The 21,861-nt window shown below is 43.8% G+C and overlaps 1 protein-coding gene across 3 annotated transcripts; it reads right to left on the minus strand.

Annotated features, from left to right (window-relative positions):
- Positions 1 to 494: 494 nt before the first annotated feature.
- Positions 495 to 21,826, minus strand: LOC144114407 (uncharacterized). 3 transcript variants are annotated; one of them, XM_077648129.1, is made up of 6 exons: positions 21,639 to 21,824; positions 21,557 to 21,581; positions 16,591 to 16,703; positions 14,568 to 14,783; positions 6,704 to 6,865; positions 495 to 734 (listed from the first exon to the last, which is right to left on the minus strand). In XM_077648129.1, exons 3-5 carry the CDS (start codon positions 16,652 to 16,654, stop codon positions 6,714 to 6,716), a joined length of 432 nt encoding a protein of 143 aa, XP_077504255.1. In that variant the 5' UTR covers positions 16,655 to 16,703; positions 21,557 to 21,581; positions 21,639 to 21,824; the 3' UTR covers positions 495 to 734; positions 6,704 to 6,713. The 3 variants fall into 3 exon arrangements, with proteins under 3 accessions (XP_077504255.1, XP_077504254.1, XP_077504256.1); XM_077648128.1 differs by having other exon boundaries at positions 21,557 to 21,826; XM_077648130.1 differs by lacking the exons at positions 21,557 to 21,581; positions 21,639 to 21,824 and adding an exon at positions 20,501 to 20,619.
- Between the last annotated feature and the right edge of the window lie 35 nt (positions 21,827 to 21,861).

The raw sequence follows: 21,861 nt of genomic DNA on the forward strand, positions 1-21,861 counted from the left end.
GATGGAGAAAAGAAGAAACAAAGGTAAACTTCCAAGGTCTCTCATGCTTTCACCCCACCTTTCCTCCTCATTGTAACACCTGTGATGTGCCCAGATCCACACTTTTCCGCTACCTTTGGGAATGTCCTTCCCCACAGGCAGTACCCCCATCCCCAATCCCGCTCATTCTTCCTGGGAGGCTGCTTTACGGACCGCTCAGCCCGCCGGCCAGAAATGGCTGGTCGATCGGGCCTTATGTGAGGCACAAGCACGTGGACTCCTGGACCTATAGGAGACCACCCTGGAAGATTTTTTCTTTCCTTTTTTCTAATAAAAGTTGTTTCCATCCATCCATCTATCCACGGAAGCACGTTTCTAAGGATTCTTAGCATGCTAGGAAACAAATTTCAATGTAGCGAATTTTCAATGAGTGAGGTTCAACTGTACAGCTGGCGGACTGTATACCGGAAATTATGGCACATATTCGGGACACATTTAGGAAGGAGACACAAGACTGGCTTTTCAGAATGACATGTAATGTGGCGAGTTTTCCCTGCACTCTTCATGCAGGCTGCTGTTTTCAGACATGCCGCTCCTCTCCCTGAAATGTGCCTGGGTGCATAGCAGTTCCTTTTATTTGAAGCACCTGGTCAGCATCTCTTGGAGAGAAGGGGCACTAGCAGAGCTTGATGGACTATGCCTGCGGGTACCAGGTTCCGGAGGTAGGTAGACCTGGCCCCTGGTGACTTGCATTCCTGGAAGCAAAGTGTAAAAGCATCAGGTCCTCTGCACTAAGTGGAATTTTTTCCAGCACGAGATTTACCCCACGTATCTGTACAAAGCTCACACAACCTCTGACATTATCGCACCTGCTGAAGCAGTCTGCATACGTACTACTCATTTCACATGGAGTGCTTTTCTCTTTGCTTCCAGCTCTACATCACAGGTGTTCAACGTCACTGCATCCTATGATGCAAAATATGTACTTACAGTGGGGCACTGGTGTCCCACTTGCATTAATTTAATTTTAATTTATTTTATTGTCAAACTTGGTTGCTCAATTAAATTAACTTTTTAATTTTTTTCTAAATCTTAATTTGCTTGGTTATTTAATGTTTTGCACTACAAGCTACTACACCATGATGTATGCATCATGCTAATAATTTATCAGACAAACAAATCTACACTACATGAGAAAGGTTACTTCAAGGCTTTAGAGATAGAAAAGTACAACTAAAAACTAATGCTTAACCTTCATGAATGGGCTCCTGTAAGTTCCTCAAAAACTGATGAATTTCAAAAGATACTATTGCCATAATCGGATATGGGTGGGTGTCTAAACCTGTTAGAATTAATCTGTGACCTGAAACAAACATTTAGAACATTTTTTTCTAGGCAAGGCCCATCTCCACACTGTGACGACGATTAGCAAATGTGGTCCACTTCCAGCCTGATGACTGCATGCACCAAGTGTCTAGACGCCTCTAATCTTGCTCGGCATTTGAACGTCGAGTAAGTCCATTAGAAGCAATGTTGAGTGCTGCTTTGAAGATCTAGACTTCAGAACAACACTTTCAGCAGAATTCTTTGACACACAATGTCGAGCAACTTGGACACAAAACTTCGTACCCAATACAATTAACATATTCCACTACTTTTCAATCAGTGTTCCCAATACACTTAGCTTCGTCAGCCCAGCACTGAAAAATTGCACACCTGTGTTCATGCATCATATGCAGTTCGCATCCTGCTGCAACCCGCCTATGATGGTCCCTTCAAGTCATTGTACGTGACACAAGCACCTCATGCTGCTTATCAGTGGACACCAAGGGACAGTCTCAGTGTGCCTAAGCCTGCACACCTCAACAATGACTTTGTTGAAGTTGATTTTGTGTGAAAAGAACCCACTTGCAAAGACCACTTCGCTGGCACCACCTACTCTTAATTTATTACATGATGAGTCATTTGCAGAGACCCCAGAAAAGTGGTAGCAAGGAGGCGGTCGCTCCCCACCCCAACATTTCTCCAGAGGTGGCAGCACCCCATCCCCTCCTGCCACCTTAGCCTACACTGCTTGCAGCCGGATCATAGTTTTGACATACACTTCAATTCTAGGATGTTATTAATAAACCACAGTGGAGCTGAGCTAGTTGGCGTTTTGGCCAGTTGTACAGGATTTCAGTAACCTAGTCATGTCCGAACAGAAATTGTTGATTTTCTGACCCTTGCTCATGACCAAGATTGACAGAATTGAAACAGATATACAAAAACTTTTTTTAATCCAGTCGATCACTCCTTGTGTGCACAGTCAAGCCAAAATGAAATGCAAACACGTATATTCCATACTTTTCAACTTTGCAGTGAGATGTTACTTTACAACCGGTGTATAAATACATACTTAAGCAAACTGGCATGTGCCTGGAAACATGAATCAGGATAGTTGTATACTGCAACTGAAAGTACACAGGTAAAATATTTTGCTTGTTCACAAGCACTGCCCATCTCAAAGTTTGAGCAGTACATTTTTAATAATATAATTAAAAATATCAAATTTATGAACAAGTATAACATGAAATAATGATATAAGAAAAAAACTCGAAACCTTGCCCTAACCTCAAAAATAGTTCAGGAGTGCCTAGTCACTTGTATGATCAGCAACTTCCTCGCTAGATGAGGAACCATATAGCAAACCATCCCACCAGCATGATGCACCAGCCTGAAGAGACTGACATTGTGCCTTGCCACAAACATGTGCTACAAGCCACTCAGTGAAGCCACTCTGTGAATCTTGCTATGGCTTAACAACTTTTGTAACACATTTTATAGAGATCGCAGCAAAAGTTTAAAAGATGTGTGTATGCAGGAAACAAAATTTCAGCACAGTCATGCAAATCAACCGCTTGAGATGCAAGCAAGTATGACAGAACATGCATGCTCCACCTACTGGTGTGAATGGCATGTGACTTCGCTGCGAGGCAGCTCTACAATAAATTTGTTTTCAGGCCCTTGCATCCTGTAAACTTTTAATGAGAACTGTGCATATAATAATGCCCATGTCCGTTATTCTTTACAAGATAATCAAGACTCAAGAGTCCCAGTATTGCTGTTACTGCCCACCTATGCCTATCATGACATGCTGCATTATAGGACAAATTAAGAGCTGTGAAGCGTTGTCAGTAACAAATTTACACCAGCAGCATTCTACTCTGCCCTTTGTGTTAAACTCACTGACAGGGCCATCTAAAGCACGAATTATTCTGTGTGCATGGTATGGAAGCTCAAAACTGACAGACCAAAACTGGTATTTGTTAGAGAAACAAACTGTGAAGCACTGCAAGGCACATGTATAGTGAGGAAAGGTTTGCCCATCTTAAGTCCCTGCAGTCATAGCTGAATTTCAAATTAATCCAAAAATATATCTGGCACAGCACGGTTCATGGGCAAGCAGCAGCAAAAAAAAGAGCCATAGCTTCTTTGTTTCTAGTCATATGATGGCACTAGCCACAAATATTGCAATGATGTCACAGATTCCGGTTTTTGCTAATGTAATTGTAAACATAAGGAACCAATGCAGATTATGCTGTTAATAATGAATGACTGTTTTTAGTGCATTCATTTGAAACTAAATGCTGAAAAACTGAAAATTAACAGTATGCATAGCCTGTTCAATCAGTAGAGCCTTTTACCATAGCTCCCAAGCAAGGTTACACAGTTTCCTGAATAGGTGTCGAAAGGCTAAGATGTTGGCAGGAACCTCAAGGCACATGACTGCTAGGCAAGCTATCTCAAAGGAAAGCCAGTGAGTCACTTTACTGAGTGCTTTTTTGAAGGTTTCAAACGGTCTTCTCAAAAGTAGAACAAACGAACCTGGAATTCATGACGTTTGTAACATTTAGCTTGGTGGCGAGTGAACTGATTCTGTTTGCAAGACCTCAGAAGCAAGAGAGGGGCAGACACTTGCTCAGGAATGACCTGGAATATCAACTTTTTTTCCCATTTTGGTTGTTCTTGTAGGCTGCCCTTTACAGACATGCCTTTGCTGTGCCATCAACAATACACAAGTACTTTGATCACCCTCGGTTCACCTTACCAGACACACTAGATGTCTGACTGGAAGAGGAGGTGAACTCCTGCTCATGCTTCAGTGTCTTTTTTGGGCTTTGCTTCTCATGTGAGACGGCCCCATAAGTAGTCAGCATTTCACCTCCGAAGCAAGGAGAGGTCATAGTTGAAGACAAGTGGAAACAGCTGCCGTTGTGGCCGCACACTGCTCTGCACTCTGATCAGCAACATCACTGAAAAATGCCTTAACTCCAACCCTCAGAGGCATGAAATCTGTTTGGCCCCTAAACATGCCTGTGTCCTAGGGCTGTGACATCAAAAGACGCTCAGTGGACACTTCTAGCAACCCATTTCTACAGTTCTCGACGAGATTGTAGGATTCCAAAGTCAAATCAATCTTGCAGAAAAGAAGTGAAAGAACATGGTCATTGGAGGTTACTACAGCGACACTCTGTATACTTGCACTTTAGCTATGTAAGCTACAGAGTTTGTACACAGTCCTTACTACTCAGAAATCACCTCAGATTTTATAGAAAGAAGTGTCTTTTTTCTTCCACCTTATAGGGCACTGAGGACTAATTGAAGTTGGACTGTATCGACATATATTTATTTCCGCATTCTAATGATGAAGATGCTATTTGCACTGAAAAGGAAGCTTTTATAAGCTAGATGAAGCCCAAACATGAAGTGCGAGTGTCACCATCACTGGCCGACTTTTCGGATCTAGAATCCAGAGGCTAGGCTACTGTGCCATTCACTTCAAAATGATGATTATACTGTTGTTGAGGTATACATCATCATATCAAAATTTTAAACTTTGCCCAACTGCCATAATTATGAAGTATAGTGAGGTGACATTATGGTTCACAAGATTTTAAATGTTTGACTCAACCAAAAAAAAACAACATAGCTCCACAATTTTGTGCTTTCTGAATTCTATGGTATAAGATTAATTGAAATTACACCATAAAAACATAATAAAGACTTTAGTAAGACTACCCATGTTGGCAAAAATCACTAAGCTGAAAAAATCGCATTTCAAGTGCACGTGCCAGCGATTAGGAGGTCGTTGTAGAGGCCTCAAAAGACAGCGGAATGCGGACATTCCAAAATATTGCACAGTAGTGAGTAATACCAGGCAGTAGGAACGGGCCACGGAGCAAGACTATATAGGAGGTAAAACTCCCGTCAGTGCGAGCGAGCGCAGGCGACCAGATAAAGTCACAATTGTATGCGCCGACGGGGGCGCATGCAGTGGCGGCGCCTTGCGGCGCCTCGTAGTAGCAGCAGGGAAAAAAAATGCAGCGCCCGGGCAGGTGGCTCTGGAGCGCTCTCCGGCGGCGCGCGCTCAAAGCAGACGACAAGCAGACGACACGGGTGTTTGCTTCAGCGGGCACGCCAGGAAGTTGTATTTCTGCGCCCTTAAGTCAAACAGCAACAGTTCTTGTCGGTGCCTGTCGAGGGCCATAATACTAACAGCGCTGCTACGCGCAGTGCGGCCTCCTTCGGAATTTGCTAGACTAAGACGGTGCTCTGTTCGAAATTGCAAAAGCGGTTACAAGTCTTGCAGGGAGAAGGTGAGCAAGGTGAGAAGTTGTAGCCGCTTGTTGCCTTCTTGGCTGACGTGTAGTCATAAACGCTGCGCCGTATGACGCCCGCGTTCTCCTCCAGCAGATGAAACTTAGCGTGGTCACATACTCGACGAACGTGAAGGCCTGTTTGCCTTCGACGAATGCCAGCAGCGCTTATACCCATCCAATCATAGTCATCGCGCGGGTGTCAGACAATAGCCCTGCGTACAACCAGAAGCTACAGATCATCTTATAGCGGTCATGGAAAAGAACGCATTTTATTTTTTACTGTGCTCAAATGGTTGAAGCGTGGCAGTAGTTGCTCTTCAGGCTACCAGCGGCAAAGAAGCGCGCGAGAGTGCCCTCAACAGAGGTCAGGCGCGTGCGGCCGAACGGGAGCAACACGCTCGACCGGTTGCCTTGGCAACCGAAACAGACGGTAGTTCCTTTCCAAACCGCCAGCATGATAGTGGCGCCGCGGGCTTGTGACCTTTTCTGGTCGCCGCAGACGGCGGAGTTTCCACTCCTTATAGTCTTCCTCCATGACACGGGCCCAGTTTTCAAACAAAACCAAGGTGGCGGCAATCGGGAATGCGGTTGTTGGAAGACACGGGCACAAAGTCCTACCGCATTTTCCTCCGAAATCACTTTTTGCAGGCATCATAGGCATGAAATATATGCATATTCCGGTAGCTGGAGGTCGAAATCAGACTGAAACTTTTTTGGTAAAAACTTTAGAATGTACTCATCCCGAATATGACATTTTTTCAAAATCGAAATTTTCGCATTTTTTTTTTATTTCAAGACCCGGGTCTCCCCTTAAAGGATTTTAAATGGGTTCCTCTAAAGTGGAACCCTTCAAGCTTAAATTCATAATAAAAATTTTTACCGCTCAGCTTGGTCACGAGTGGCCTGGTGTTGTCTTGCAAATAGTTTGTAAGACTTTTATAAAGAGCAAGAATATGATCTGCAATATGGGTTACAGTACTTTTTCCTCTCATATTTATTCTTGCAGGCTGCTCATTTTGGACATGTCACTGCTTCAGTGTCAACTTGGCATTACTGCCCAGATCAGTATTGCTTCCACTTACCTGGAGAAATTCAGCTCAGTCTGCAGAAAGACCTCTCCTCATTCCTTCTGGTCTTCTCATTCTGCTTGTAGTGGGGATTGGCACCCGTCGAAATCAGGGCTGGGTCTTGAGGTGTAAGAGTAGCTCCAGATGGGATAAATGAGCCTCTGGTGAGCCCCGTCGCTGTAAATTGAGCGTACACAACGAGATCTTCAGCATAGTTCGGGACGACCAATATTATTGTGGACTTCACTATTCTGTTCATTTCCTGAACGTAGTGGATAACTGAGATGGCTGCGTGGGGCAATTCCAGCAGGAAGTTTTCAGCAGGACAATCCCACTCACTGCAGCGTGTGCCATGCATTAGCACTACTTAAAGGCTGCATGTCATTACCATATTTAAGGCACCTGAAGGATTTACAAAGATGAAAGACGTATTTTCAAGACAAATTGAAATGCGAACACACATATTCCATATTTTTCTACTGTGTAGCAAGACACTATTCTCCAACCGGTTTATCCCTCTGCAGCATGACATTCATGCCTGTGCATGTCACTTATAAAAATTTTTAAAAGCATCAGCGCTTTTTCACAGTCAGTAATGCCGGCTACATTTGAAATCCCTGCTGGACAGAATAGCAGGGCCATTTGCATCTCAGAAAAAGAATTGCTTTTCCAAAACAAGTAACCCAGATGGACGTTGCAAAGTTCTACAGTTTGGTGCTGTCACTTCTCTCTTCTGACGTGGTGGAATGTTTTACTACAGGTCTCTGCAGCTGAGTTCATCTTGCGCTGCCAGCTTTGGATGATAAAGAAAATAATGGGCATAAATGTGCTTGATAGAAGTATAAGGCTGCAAACACACAAGCATCGAAGATTGGTACACAAATGAATTCTTAATCTTTTTGAAAAAAAATTGAAAATTTGTTTTTGGGGAACGGAAATGCCGCAGTATCTGTCTCACATCTCAGCAGACACCTGAATTGCACCATAAGGGAGGGATAAAGGAGCAACTGAGAGAAGAAAGGAAAAAAGAGGTGCCATAGTAGAGGGCTCCCGAATAATTCCGACTCCCTGGGGATCGTGCACTGACATCGCACAGCACACAAGCGCCTTTGCGTTTCGCCTCCATCAAAACGCAGCCGCCGCGGTCGAGTTCGAAACTTGGTACTCCGGATGAGTAGCCGAGCACCTTAACCACTGAGCCACCGCGGCGGGTAATCTTTTTGAGCCGTTCACGTTTTTGTGAAATAGGCAGTTCTAAATATACCCACAAAAATGTAAAGATTTTTTTTATATACCAGAGCATAACGCATGCATGAAAGGGTTTTGAATATATATTTTGCTGGCGCCGTTAAATAGAAACTTGAAGCACGTAATTGCATGCTACTGTTAAAAGTGGAAAGGAGCATTTAGAACACCTGTTCTGCCTGAAGGCCACAGTGCAGCAAAGGTGAGCAGAATAGTTTATGTGGGAGCATTTTGCAGTGCTTTCTTCATAGATTCAATGAATTTCATTCCATCCTTTCCATCCTGACAGTACAAATGGTACCATCAGCAACGAATGAAACGGGAACAAAAGAACTGAAGTGCTAACACAAAAGCAATATATTAGCTCCTGGAAATGAAATACAAGTGAGGTTGATTACCACTTATAAAGGACAGTATTCACTGCTCAGAAGTGAAATCACCCTCTCCTATTCTCATTTCTGCTTGTGGTTCAACTGTCTTGCTTAAGTTTCATTTTTTGCTGAGAGAACATACATATCACACATTACGAGTGTGTTTCAAGGACGGGAAAGGTGCATGTGTATGTGTGTCTTCAAAACGCATGTGTACCCGAGTCCATGCTGACATACTGCAACTAAAGATGCAGCAAGTCACAATATTACAATCCCATGCTTCCTAGCTTAATAAGGACAATAACCCTTTCAGCCCTGTTGGCATCAATACACACCACAACACCAGCACTCTGCTGGCGCCTCAGTAATGGGCAAAAATATACCAGGATGGTTCTTCCGGGATCCCTGTTGCTACCGGCGTCATCGTTATTGCATTTCCACTGAACTACAACCTTTGTCCGTAAAGTTCCGAGACTGAGTCCATTAAAAAATGCATTTAACATTGAAATTATTTGTGCAGCACCCCTTCGATATAGTCTCCCTTGCAGTCTATACACAGCTTTCAACGCTTCTTGAGGTCTAGGAAACATATGAAAAACGCTTCTTTTGGCAGGGCTGTCAGCTCCTTTATCGTGGAGTCTTGAATGGCCTCCACGCTCCCCATCCAGCGACCTATTAGGGCTCTCTTCACACGAGGAAACAGGAAAAAATCGCATGGGGAGAGGTCAGGCGAGTATGGCGGATGGGGAAGTACAGTAATGCTGTGCTTGGCGAGAAATTTTCTCTCGCTGAGAGCAGTGTGCGGCCTTGCGTTATCATGGAGAAGGCCCCATTGTCCAGATGCTCATAAGTCAGGGCGACGGCGCCGCAGTGCATCACGCATGTGTTTGAGCACGCGAATATAAAACTCCTGATTCATCGTCTGCCCTTGTGGGACAAACTCGTGGTGTATGAGACCTCTGGCATAAAAAAACTATCAGCATCATCTTTGTTTTGGTCTTCTGTCACCGCACCTTTCTCGACACCAGAGAGCTTGTGGACCGCCATTCGGCACTCTGCCTCTTTGTTTGAGGATCGTATTGAAAGCACCATGTTTCGTTTTCAGCAACGATGCTGTCGACGAATGCAGCATCCTTCTCTGCCTCGGAGAGCAAATCAGCGCTCACTGATGCTCGCGTGTCCTTCTGGTCCTGTGTGAGGGAGTGCGGCACAAATCTGGCATTCAGCTTTCATTTCCCCCAAGTTCTCACGCAAAATTTGGTGGCATGTTGTCTTACTAATGTCGAGAGCATTTGATAGCATGCGGACTGTAATGGTGCGGTCTTGCTGTATGATTTCCCTGATCCCAGCCATGTTGTTTTCATTCTGTGAGGTTGAAAGGCTCCCCTGCCTCTGTCGTCTTCCACCAACGTTCTCCCCGAAACGAACCTCTTGTGCCACTTGAAAACTCGCGCCCGCAATAATGTCTCGTTGCCATAAGTGCCACGAAGAAGCTCATATGTCTGTGTGGCTGTCTTGCCAAGCTTCACACAGAATTTTATGTTTACACGCTGTTCGAGGTGGACGTCCATCTCTCCACATTCACTCGCAGTAGAATGCGCAGACGACTAGTGACAACATATTTTTCTACATGTCGTGCCATCTAGCGGCTGCCACAGCAATTAATATATATAGCTCAGGTTAGCCAGAAAAGATGCCACTACACATACGCACCAAAATTTGTTTCAGGAAATAATTTCTAGAGAAGAAAATAAATCAGTCTCGAAACTTTACGGACAAAGGTTGTATGTGGTCTAAGGAAGAAGTAACAGCATGGAAAGCAATGCTGAAGGAGCCGAGGTTTATAGCCAAATATTGAATGCATAGAGATCTCACTGCAACACCTTTCTAACATGTGCAGTTTTGACACCACCGAAACTCGAAGGTTGCTAGCAGTGGCCATTGAGTGATAGGTAATCTTTACATGAGTAGTTCTGGTAGTCTTTTTGCAGATGCGCCTATACTGATGAGCTTGTTGGACAGCTAACATGAATACTCCTTGCAGCAATTAGATGAAATCTTAAATTGAACTAGCTTTTTATGAACTGGAAAATGAAATTTTTCCTACCATGAAAGGTGAATGTTGGAATCCAGCAAGGCAATGACAATGAGGATAATGGTGAACAGCAACCAAAGCAAAGAAACAGTGAGAACAAAAGAACCCCGGACATGGATATCTCTCAGCCAAGCAGAAAGCAGAACCTATTTATGAGCGCACCATATGTGTGTGCTCAAGAAAAATCAGCCAGACACATTGCTTTGTCGCTAATATCGTGCAGACATCACACATGCTGAATGAGCGGCAGTGCACGAGTTGCAGTGTGCATGCCCTGGTCGCTTCTTACAGCTTGCTGACAGCAAGTGCAGTGCCCATTTCTCATGGCTCTAGTGCACTTGGCATGCCTTTAGAAAGTATTTCGACCTGAAAGGCACTAAACAGCAAGGGTCAGCTGAGAAGAATCTGTGGGAGCATACTGAAACGTTTATATGACAAATGTAAAAGAAAACTGTAAGAATGGTAAAAACTATAGGACCATGCATTGTCACCTAATGGACTAATTCTTTTTAAAAAATGGTACCAAAATGTTCATTTAGTGCCTGTGCTACCATCTGCCAGTATACAAAAAAAATTACAGCTGATTTAGCTTACCTGGCCAAATGCGAAGTATTGTGCACGAGCCCAGTACATTTCATTTCGCTTTCGACTCAAGGCTAGGGTTTCAAGATCGGCAAAGATCAGTCAAATATCAGGCAAAGATCGGCGAAATTGATTATTGGAGATCTTAGTGGTAGTGCACTATAAAATTTTGGAACCGTTTAACGCACCTTAAGAGGGCAATAGCAGTGTGTTCTGGATCCACTGTGCATGGATGGAAGCTGGTGAAGACGACGACATGCAGTGCACAGCGCGACGGAGTGGCATTTAAACACAAGGGGTGATAGGTTAAGGTGACCACATAGTGCTCTCATGCAGTGGCCAACGAAGCTGATGTGTTAGCGCCACTGTGGGTTTGAAACCCTGCAGGGCACAGTCACGTCCATATTTTATATTTCTGCAGGCCTAGCCAGCTTCAAGCCGACAACAGGTTTTTTTCGAGATTGGAAGCCTTAGTGCTAGTGCACTGAAAATGCTTTGGGCAAGCCCTCTTCACCTTAAAACAGGCACAGGGTGCAAGACAACGCACAATAAGCTGCTCTCCTCATGAGCCAAAAATGACATTCTGCTTATGACGAGCCTCGCTTGTCCAAGTCTGCTGAGGGGGCTAAAAACAAGTGTGAGGAATACAAAAAATATTGTGGGAAATGTGTTCATGAATTAAATATTCTGCATCATGAAATGCATTCAGAACAGTATTTTTCATCCCATGCACTCTGTTAAACATTATATTTTACTACTCTACAGGCTAGCAATTGTCCGCTCATAAGTAGGAGAGTGACCAGCAACACCATGCACTGCCACAGTGCAGAGGAAGCCACTGCGCCTTGCAATATCTTGGTTACATTATATTTTGTATTATTTTGTATTATAATTTATTTTGTACACAAGTGACAAACCCATACGTCTTTCATTTTTGGTTCGCAATGCTCACCACATATGCCTGAACCAATGTTCCCTCCAACAACCAGCACACTCCAACCTCATTTTGTCTTAGACATTGAATGACCAGCGCCCAAACAGCCAGGGCTGCTACGCCCAAGCTAGAACAAGCACCAGTGGTATAGAGACTCGGACACCTCTATCGTCGAAGTCTCGGCCCCAAGTTACTGGAGTTTGCAAGCATAGAGTCTCTTTTCACCACCATCAAACTGCATCACAAGCCTTGAGATATGACCACACTAATGCTGCCCCCACATCTTGTAACTCAGTGCAGCACTGAACATGCAGGCAGTGAATCTAGCTTTGTTGAGTTCTCTGTCAAGCTGAGACCGACCCAAATTTTTCTGACTGCCCTCTCATTAACGTTACTTGCTTGGCTGTCACCCAGAACAATAACTTTAGCAACTATGTACTATTAATGCCTTGCCAGTATTCGAAGATGTCCTACTATGTGAAAGCAATGTTTTTAGCTCATTTAGGCACACCGGTTGCACAAAATCATGTGTTCCCCTTGAGTTTCAGCGACAAATGTTCGACGCCCTCCACTCCCAGACGCACAGTAGTATCTGTGCAACTCAGCACCTCATCACCTCCCATTTCATCTGGCCACACATCCATAATGACGCCTGGCATTGGCCTTGACTTGCCCCAAGTGCCAGCAAAGTTCATTGTCACACAGCAACCCCTCAAAGCACCTTTCTACCTACCACTACTAGCTTCAGTCATCTGTGTTGACCTTGTAAGTCCACAATCATTGGCTAACCTACCTACTTATGAGCATCAATTAGTTTACACGATGGTCAGAACTGACAACTTGAGAACATCACAGTGCAATGAATCAGGCTAATGCACTCCACTGATAAGTGGATGCCTAGATTAGCTGGTACAATCTATAGCCAACATAACCACAGTAGATGACGGCATGGGTGTCTTATGCACACCGAGCATGCACACATTCATACAGGAATGCATCATCCCATCTCCAACACCATATTAGAACGCTTTCATCATCACAAGCCAGAAACTTCCAGCCTGACTGCATGCACTGAGCGTCTACGAGTGTCTAGACGCCCCTAATCCTGCTCGGCATTTGCATGTCCAGCAAATCCATTAGAAGTAATGTCGAGTGCTGTGGTGCATATCTAGACTTCAGAACAACACTTTCAGCAGAATTCTTTGACACACAATGTCGAGCAACTTGGACACAAAACTTCGTACCCAATACAATTAACATATTCCACTACTTTTCAATCAGTGTTCCCAATACACTTAGCTTCGCCAGCCCGGCACTGAAAGATTGCACACCTGTGTTCATGCACCATATGCAGTTCGCATCCCGCTGCAACCTGCCTATGCTGGTTCCTTCAAGTCATTATACGTGACACAAACACCTCAAGCTGCTTATCAGTGGACACAAAGGGACAGACTTAGTGTGCCTAAGCCTCCACACCTCAACGACTTCGTTTAAGTTCATTTTCTGTGAAAAGAACCCACTTACAAAGCCCACTTCGCTGACACCACCTACTCTTGATTTATTACGTGATAAGTCATCTGCCCTTGGCACCCTATCCACAGCATATTGTGACCACCTACAATACCTTTGAAACAGAAAAAAGACTAACAGCACTCACTCCCACAGAAAAGCTAATATTGGAACATGCTGCTACTACATAAACTCCAACTACTTTAAGAAGTTGTAGAGTCATATGTCAATAACAAATTTACACCAGAAGCATTCTACTCTGCCCTTTGTGTTGAACTCACTGACAGGGCCATCTAATGCTCGAATTATTCAGTGCACATGGTAAGGAAGCTTAAAACTGACAAACCAAAAGTGGTATTTGTTAGAGAAACAGACTGTGAAGCACTGCAAGGTGCATGTATAGTGAGGAAAGGTTTGCCCATCTTAAGTCTCTGCAGTCATAGCTGAATTTCAAATTAATGCAAAAAGATATCTGGCACAGCACGGTTCATGGGCAAGCAGCAGCAAAAAAAGAGCCATAGCTCCTTTGTTTCTAGTCATATGATGGCGCTGGCCACAAATATTGCAATGATGTCACAGATTCTGGTTTTTGCTAATGTAATTGTAAACATAAGGAACCAATGCAGATTATGGTGTTAATAATGAATGACTGTTTTTAGTGCAGTCATTTGAAACTAAATGCTGAGAAATTGAAAATTAACAGTATGCATAGCCTGTTCAATCAGTAGAGTCTTTTACCACAGCCCCTAAGCAAGGTTACACAGTTTCCTGAATAGGTGTCGAAAGGCTAAAATGTTGGCAGGAACCTCAAGGCACATGACTGCTAGGCAAGCTATTTCAAAGGAAAGCCAGTGAATCACTTTATTAAGTGCTTTTTCGAATGTTTCAAATGGTCTTCTCTAAAGTAGAATAGACGAAGCTGGAATTCATAACGTTTGTAACATTTAGCTTGGTGGCGAGTGAATTGATGCCGTCTGCAAGACCTTAGAGCAAAGGGGGGCACTCTTGCTCAGGAATGACCTGCAATATCAACTGTTTTCTTTTTCCCATTTTGGTTGTTCTTGTAGGCTGCCCTTTACAGGCATGCCGTTGCTGTGCCATCGACCATACACAAGTGCTTGGATCATCCTCAGTTCACCTTACCGGACACACTTGATGTCTGGCTGGGGGAGGAGGTGAACTCCAGCTCACGCTTCAGTGTCTTTTTTGGGCTTTGCTTCTGGCCTGAGACGGCCCCATTAGTAGGCAGCATTTCAGATCCGGAGGAAGGAGGGGTCATAGATGAAGTCAAGTGTGAACTGCGAGGAAACGGCTCGTGTTGTGGCCGCACACTGCTCTGCGCTCTGATGGGCGACATCACTGTAAGAAAGACGTGTGAAATAACACTTTTAAACCAGCTTAAAGATGACTTAGCTCCAACCCTGAGAGGCATGAAATCTGTTTGGCTCCTCAACATGTCTGTGCCCCAGGGCTGTGACATCAAGGCCCACTCAGTGGACACTTCTAGCAACACATTTCTACAATTCTCAACGAGATTGTAGGATTACAGTCATATCAATCTTGCAGAAAAGAAGAAGTGAAAAGACTGTGGTCATTGGAAGGTTTCTACAGCCAACACTCTGTATACCTGCACTCCAACTATGTAAGCTACAGAGTTTGTACACACTCCCTACTACTCAGAAGTCACCTCAAATTTTAGAAAGAAGTGGCAATGTGAATAGCGCTTTTTTCTCCCATCTTATAAGGCACTGACAGACTACTGAATGATAGTCTGTATCTATATATATTTATTACCGCATTCTTACAATAAAGATACTATATTCACTGAAAAGGAAGCTTTTATAAGCTAGATGAAGCCCAATAATTAAATGCAGGTGTCGCCATCACTGGTAGATTTCTCAAGAAAACTGGAAAGCGTCGAAACATTTTTCGGGGGAAGATCCCAAAGGCTTGGCTACACTGCCATTCACTTGAAAATGGCGATCATACAGCCCTTTTTGATTCCTATGTCGTCAGTTTGAATTAGGTGGTCTGAATTAAGTTCAATAAATGAATATTTTGCTGCCTGATAAATATCAACATACCCAGAGAGAGCCATAGAATGAAGTTTAACTAAGAACTAAAATTTCAGAGTCCTCTAGAACGTTCAGGACACCAAGAGCCTCCCCCCCCCACAAACACACATCGCCAAAAAAAAACAAAAAACACCCTGCATACCTGCACTGTGTTGTTTACAGGTACGCAGGTTTTCTTTTAAAGGTGTGTGTGTGGTGGGGTGAGGCTGTTGGTGTCCCGAGCGTTGTAAAGGACATATTGGTTTGGTCTGGCTTATAGGGGTTTAACGTCCCAAAGCGACCCAGGCTATGACCGACGCCGTAGTGAAGGGCTTCAGGAATTTCGACCCCCTGGGGATCTTTAACGTGCACTGACATCGCACAGTACATGGAGCTCTGGAATTTCGCCTCCATTGAAATTTGACCGCCGCAGCCGGGATTGAACCAGAGTCTTCCGGTTAATGGACATATTCTGTTCATTCATTAGACATGTGCGCATTGGATCATGTGACGGAACCCTGAAAAATTGTTTCTTGACACACAAATTTCTCGCCCAACAGCGTGTGTGCACTGGACCATGTAACTGAAATGAGAAATAGCTGAGACGAATTTCTCTTCTAGAAACAAGGGTACCTTCATTAGGAACACTTAGTTCTGGTCTCTTTTATAATTAAGCATTCAGGTGAACTGGACATTTTCTCTGGCCCCATGGAATCCGAATTAATGGGGTTTTACTGTACTGTCCTATGCAAAACACACCAAGTTCTGCAAATATTGCAGCAAGGTGAATATCTCTTTTGCAAGTGGCACGCCCTGATCCTAATTTGACTACTCCTTGGTGCTGGACTGCATGTCTGGAAGTGTACTATTCTATCAGGTGTGAACAGGATTGACACACAAGGAAACTGCAGGCAAGGCAGACTAAGAAGAAAAGGCTGGAGATGAGGCACCAATTTTCTAAGCCAAATATGACTCCACACAGATGCAAAATCAACAAAGTTTTGCTGTTTAAAAGCATCTCAACGCACTCCCATGTGAAAATCACTGACTGCAATTTCCACCAGCAAGCCATGCTAATTGGCTTGTACTTGCACCCCATTTTTCATTCTCACCTCCCTGAGCTCGTAGTTCTTCCACATTTCGGACCCTTTCATCGATTCGGTTCAACTGATCCATCTGCTTCTTAGTGGGCAGGCCGCACCCTATGCTCTCACAAAGTTTCACCCTGCAGGGAAGGAGCGAAGTATATTAACAGTGATAGCCATGTTAGAAAGATATAAATACAAGGTATTCAATAAAAATGATCATGTGCCAATTGGAAGAACCGAAGAACCATCTGAAAGTCAACCCACATTTAGTGAAACTGGTTACCAATCCATATCGATTAGAACAGAAAGTTGGGCGAGAGTGGCTCAGGTGCATGGTGGAAAAAGCGCGTAAAGAGGAAAAAATATGTACGTATGTGGACGACTACCTCATGTTTTCTTTTGGTTCTAGCCTCAGCCACAGTGTTGTAGATGTCTTGAAGTTGTTCCAAGGAAAGCAGTACAGGTCTTAACTTTACAGTAGAAGTCCCCAAAGACAGGGCTTTTCAGTTTCTAGACTTACTGTTATCTGTCCGCCTCAGTCACGTATGTTGGTCATAGCATCCCAGGTCCAAAAAACCACTACTAGACTACTCGTCCGGTCACTCCAAGGTCATCAAGAATAGTATTGCAACTTCGTGTATTAAAGCTGCGATCACTAAGTCCAGTCTTCACTCATTACAAGAGAGCATTTGTGTGCAGGTAGACAGGCTTAGGGCCACTGGGTACCCAAAAGATGTGATTTTACAGGCTTGCAGCAAGCTGTTCAAATGGGTGAAGGCTGGGTCTGGGCCAAAAAACTTGGCTAGGGAACGACGAAGGGTTGCAATTATTCCTTATGCACACAGAATGCCGCATGAGCTTAAAAATGTCGCAGGGTGGTACAAAGTTCCAGTAGTTTTCTCTGCTCCTGCAAAGTTAGCCAAAATATGCACTGAGGTGCGGAGCCAGCAGGATGATGGTGAAAAAAAGAAAAAAAAAATGGGTGCAGAATTAACGAGCACCGTTCACCACTTGCTGCATTGGGGTGGTTTACAAGTTGCTGTTATCTTGTGGGGCCACGTACATCGACCAAACAGGCCGACGTATAGGCTGCTAGACGGGGACTCTCTTAACAATCTGCCGAAGCACTGCCACACTTGCGAGAGCATTGATGCAAAGGAAAAATGCACTTCTTTGTTTGCAAAAGGGACTGTTCTTTTCCAGCACCGAGAGCAATTATTCCAGGAATTGATGGAAGCTCCCCACAGGGAATTTGTATCAGTCAGCCTTCTATGACGCTGACTGATAGGGAATTCCATTTTTTAGAATCCTCTTTGGGCTATCAGGGAAGTATCTGAGCTTCGTTGCTATGTTTCTTGTTTTCTGCTCTTAGGTGAATTTTTTCTGGTGACGAGTGCTCCTTTGATGATGCACTATTTTTAACGTTTTCTATTTATCCAGGCATAAATGTTCAGTTGAGAGTGTAGCACTCGTCCTTGTTGTTTCTTCGTTCCGTCTTCATCTTAACATGCTTCTTCCACCATGCACCAACCCATAGCTAGTGAAAATAGTTACAGCATCAGTGAACATCAATATGTCAAATCGTTGTTGAACTTCGCTGAACCGAACTAGTTTGCAAATGTCCAGACCAGTCACAATAGTCTGCAACATAACTTGCACACTGCTCTCTGGGCTACACAAGCTGTAAAGATGAATAAAATGCCCCTTCAACACATTAGTAGGAGTGCCAGGACACTCCCACAAAACAAGCCGACTGCTCTACAAATATGTGAGGCATCCTGTGTACTTTTCACAAAAGCTGTGCTGTTTTTGTACTAGAGCAACAAAACTGCCATATAAAAATGCACGCAGTGAAAACTGTACAAATTATGGGAATATCTATTTTCAACGCCAACATCAGGAACAGCAAATACATGCTGCAAAAGCTGTTGCTCAATACGAATAGTACGCCAAGGTTGCCATTTCATCAACCCATAGGTTCCTCTTAAACTGCGCTCATTACCACCATGACTATGAAATAGGCATTTCTAGTACACTACACCTAAAACTATATGCAGAAGTTAGTGAATTAAATACTACTGGCCTCTTCAAGTGTGCAATTTCCCAATTATCAGGTGCTGATTGAATGTTCACGCTTAACCCTATAAGTCTAATAAAAGAGAAGAGATTGCATGTCACTAGAATGTTTGCTGTGCCATCCAAAGTATTGCAACTCGACATCTAACAGTACCCCACCTGTTAAATGGTAAAGCTACACTGGCAAACAGTACCCTTTCAAGGCACAGACCATGAGTGAATGAGAAAAACCTTTGCTATGCAAGTCTCATAGGCAAATGCAAACAGTGCATTCCCCCAAAAGATTGACGACGTGCTTGTGAGCAGCCGCTGTGGGCACTCAGCCATGCACTGATAACGATAAATATTTTGCTCCCAGTAGCGGTGTGCTTGTGGTAGTACACTGCAACATTATATGAAAGCTATGATTGTCTCCAATGAAAGGCACGCAAGTTATGTAGCCACAGCATAAATGCTTCATGGGCTGTATATAATTGAGCTTTTGACTTATTGTGCATTGCATTATTGTCACATGTTTGCTATCCTTAAACAGAATTTCATGAAGCACAAAAGGACTTTGTGTAGCAGCCAGACATCCTCAGGCAAAGAGGCCAGCCATGGCACTACTTTAAATTTTTCAAGATCAGCCAAATGCAGAAACCAAAACCATAATTTTATTAAGCACTAATTAATTTATTTATTTCAACACCCAAACGGATGTTGCGGGCATTACATAGGGGGGATTCATCAAATAAAACTTAACAAATGTACAACAGAAAATGCAGAGCGCTGTTAACAGGAATAAGCAAGCTAAGAAGCCAGGAAATTAATAAGAGAAAGGGGAAAAAATGGATAGGAACAGGTAGGTGAAGAGTAAAAAGAATTACACATGTAGCAATAGGCAAATAAAGTAGTTCAGAAAAGATAAAATCTTCACCTTCGGAATTTAAGAAACATGGCGTCTAACATTTCTCAGAATGTAACGGCCAACACACACACACCCAAGCAAACAAAAAATAGTGAACCAAAAAGAGATAAAAATGCACATCACTCTATGCTGCAAGATTCTAAATGTGACAGAAGAGCTGTCTGAAATGATGTTACAGCGATAACCGCAATGATAGAAGGAAGCGAATTCCACTCTTCAATAGTCAGGACCAAAGGAGGGTATTTGTATCGTTCTGTTCGAGTGAAGTTAATCCATCGATCTTTCCTTTCGAAACACTCAAAACAATATGAGCCAAATAACTAGCATTCTAAAGCATACCAAATAAGAGCTAGCTTGCATAGCATGCGCACTATAACTGCTGCAAATTAACTTTCAAGTTGGTTTCTGTCAAGGTGGATTATTTGGCTCACTTTTAAAAATTACTTGACCTAGAGTACACAATCACAACGGATGAGAACACCGCTACCATCTTACTTCAACACTAAAATGAAAAAATAATGTGTGTAAGCATCTACAGTTAAACCTGGATGTAATGAACCTCCATGTAGCAAACTGCTCACTACTATGAAGTTTCTGAATTCCCCAATGCCGCCCCCATTGAAGCACGTGCTGTGAACTCCTTGTAACAAAGGTGTTGCAGCGGTTGACTTTGATATAACAAACTTACTGCATTTACTTGCATAATTTGCGCATTTTTTTCTCTTTAAATTAGGGCTTCAGAAAAGGGGGTACGAAAATTTCGTGAACAAGTCCTAAAAAAACTATACAAGGTCCTAGCACACAATATACACGGTGCTCCATATTCTTCTGTTTGGGTTGTAAAAAATTCTTCTGTGCAAACTACTTGGCTGTTTGGACTCAAGCACAAACCATAGGGTAGCTCATGATAATCTGCGTTTTTCGATAAATTATTTAAACATCGGAACTTGCCTCTGTGCAAAGAATTTTCGTCTGGATGGATGGATGGATGGATACGGCTGAACCCTTTACATCGGGCGGTGGCTCAAGCCACCTAGCCATGTCTTGTGAAATTTTACTCCTGTCTTGCTTTTAGCCACCAATCAGATAACCTGCGCTTGGTTACTTCTAACCTCTTAAAATCCACTTTCCCCTCTTTATCCCTAAACCCCAATGCCTTGGGTAAGTCAGCCCCGCTGCCTTCCACTGTAGGGTGAAGCCCTTTACAGAAAAGTATCAAGTGTTCAGCCGTTTCCTCCTCCTCTCCGCACGCAATGCACAAAGTGTCTATCTCCTGGTACCTGACTCTATACGTCTTAGTCCGCAAAACTCCAGTCCTGGCCTCAAACAACAAAGAGCTTCCCCTACAATTATCATAGATATTTTCTTTGACAATTTCCTGTTTAAAGGTCCGGTATGTTTCCAGTGCCGATTTCGTCAGCATCCCTGTTTTCCACAATGCTCTCTCTGTTCCTTTAACCTTTTTCTTAACCGATAAATGCTGATTTGCCCCCTTACTGCTGTCCAGATATTTGCTTGTCAATTTTCTAGTTCGCTTTCTCCATTTCGTGTCAACATTCTTTATATACAGGTATCTGAAAACTTTCCTAGGCGAGCGGAGCTGCGCCACCTGGGGTACTGCAAGACCTACACCCAGCTCCGAGCAGGGATATTGGTTGCCTTATACTTCACCAGATGGTGCTGCCTCTCAAATCGGCTATCCTGCTTGCCTATCAATGAAAGTTCTGAGCACAGACGACTCCAGTTTTTCAGATTACGGGCAGTCTGGGCAAGTTCCAATGTTAAAATTTTTATCAAAAAATGCAGACTATCATAAGCTACCCTGTGGTCTGTGCTTGAGCAGAAATAGACCAGTGGTTTGCGCACGAGAATTTTTTGCAACCAGGACAGATAAATACGGAACGCAGAATGCCCTGTATACTATGTATTGCTGCCTGTACGTCAGCCCCCCACACTCGCACCCCTCGCTGGCCAGAAAAAAATTGACTCAAAATATAGGATACATACCTGCTCCCACCCCGCCCCACGGTATGCAGTTCCCTGTAGGATGCCATGACAGCGCGTGAACCCGCAACGATACAATCGCAAAGCCAGCAGTAAGGGGCTCATAGAGATAACCGGTGTCCTGGCCCGAAGACTAGTAGCAAACGGTTCCGTAGTTTTAGATTCCGGCGCGTCGGCGGTTAAGGTGGATTCACACGACGGACCGAATCGCAGATCTCGCGGACGAACCGCGCATACGTAGGCTTGACGTCACGGATTCAGGCCAACAGGCTCATGACCGCGGACGACGCGGACGGAAAATGCAAGGC

Source organism: Amblyomma americanum, chromosome 1 (assembly GCF_052857255.1).
Source record: "Amblyomma americanum isolate KBUSLIRL-KWMA chromosome 1, ASM5285725v1, whole genome shotgun sequence".
Lineage (NCBI taxonomy): Eukaryota > Metazoa > Arthropoda > Arachnida > Ixodida > Ixodidae > Amblyomma > Amblyomma americanum.

What these genes read in the sequence shown, in the direction of transcription:
- LOC144114407 (XM_077648128.1), bottom strand. Translation starts at nt 21,603, where the DNA reads ATGGCATCCTACAGGGAACTGCATACCGTGGGGCGGGGTGGGAGCAG. An exon ending in AGAACTACGAGCTCAGGGAG is followed by an intron (nt 14,784 to 16,590) that starts GTGAGAATGAAA and finishes TCTTTCTTACAG; the next exon opens with TGATGTCGCCCATCAGAGCG. An exon ending in CCAGACATCAAGTGTGTCCG is followed by an intron (nt 6,866 to 14,567) that starts GTAAGGTGAACT and finishes CTCAATTTACAG; the next exon opens with CGACGGGGCTCACCAGAGGC.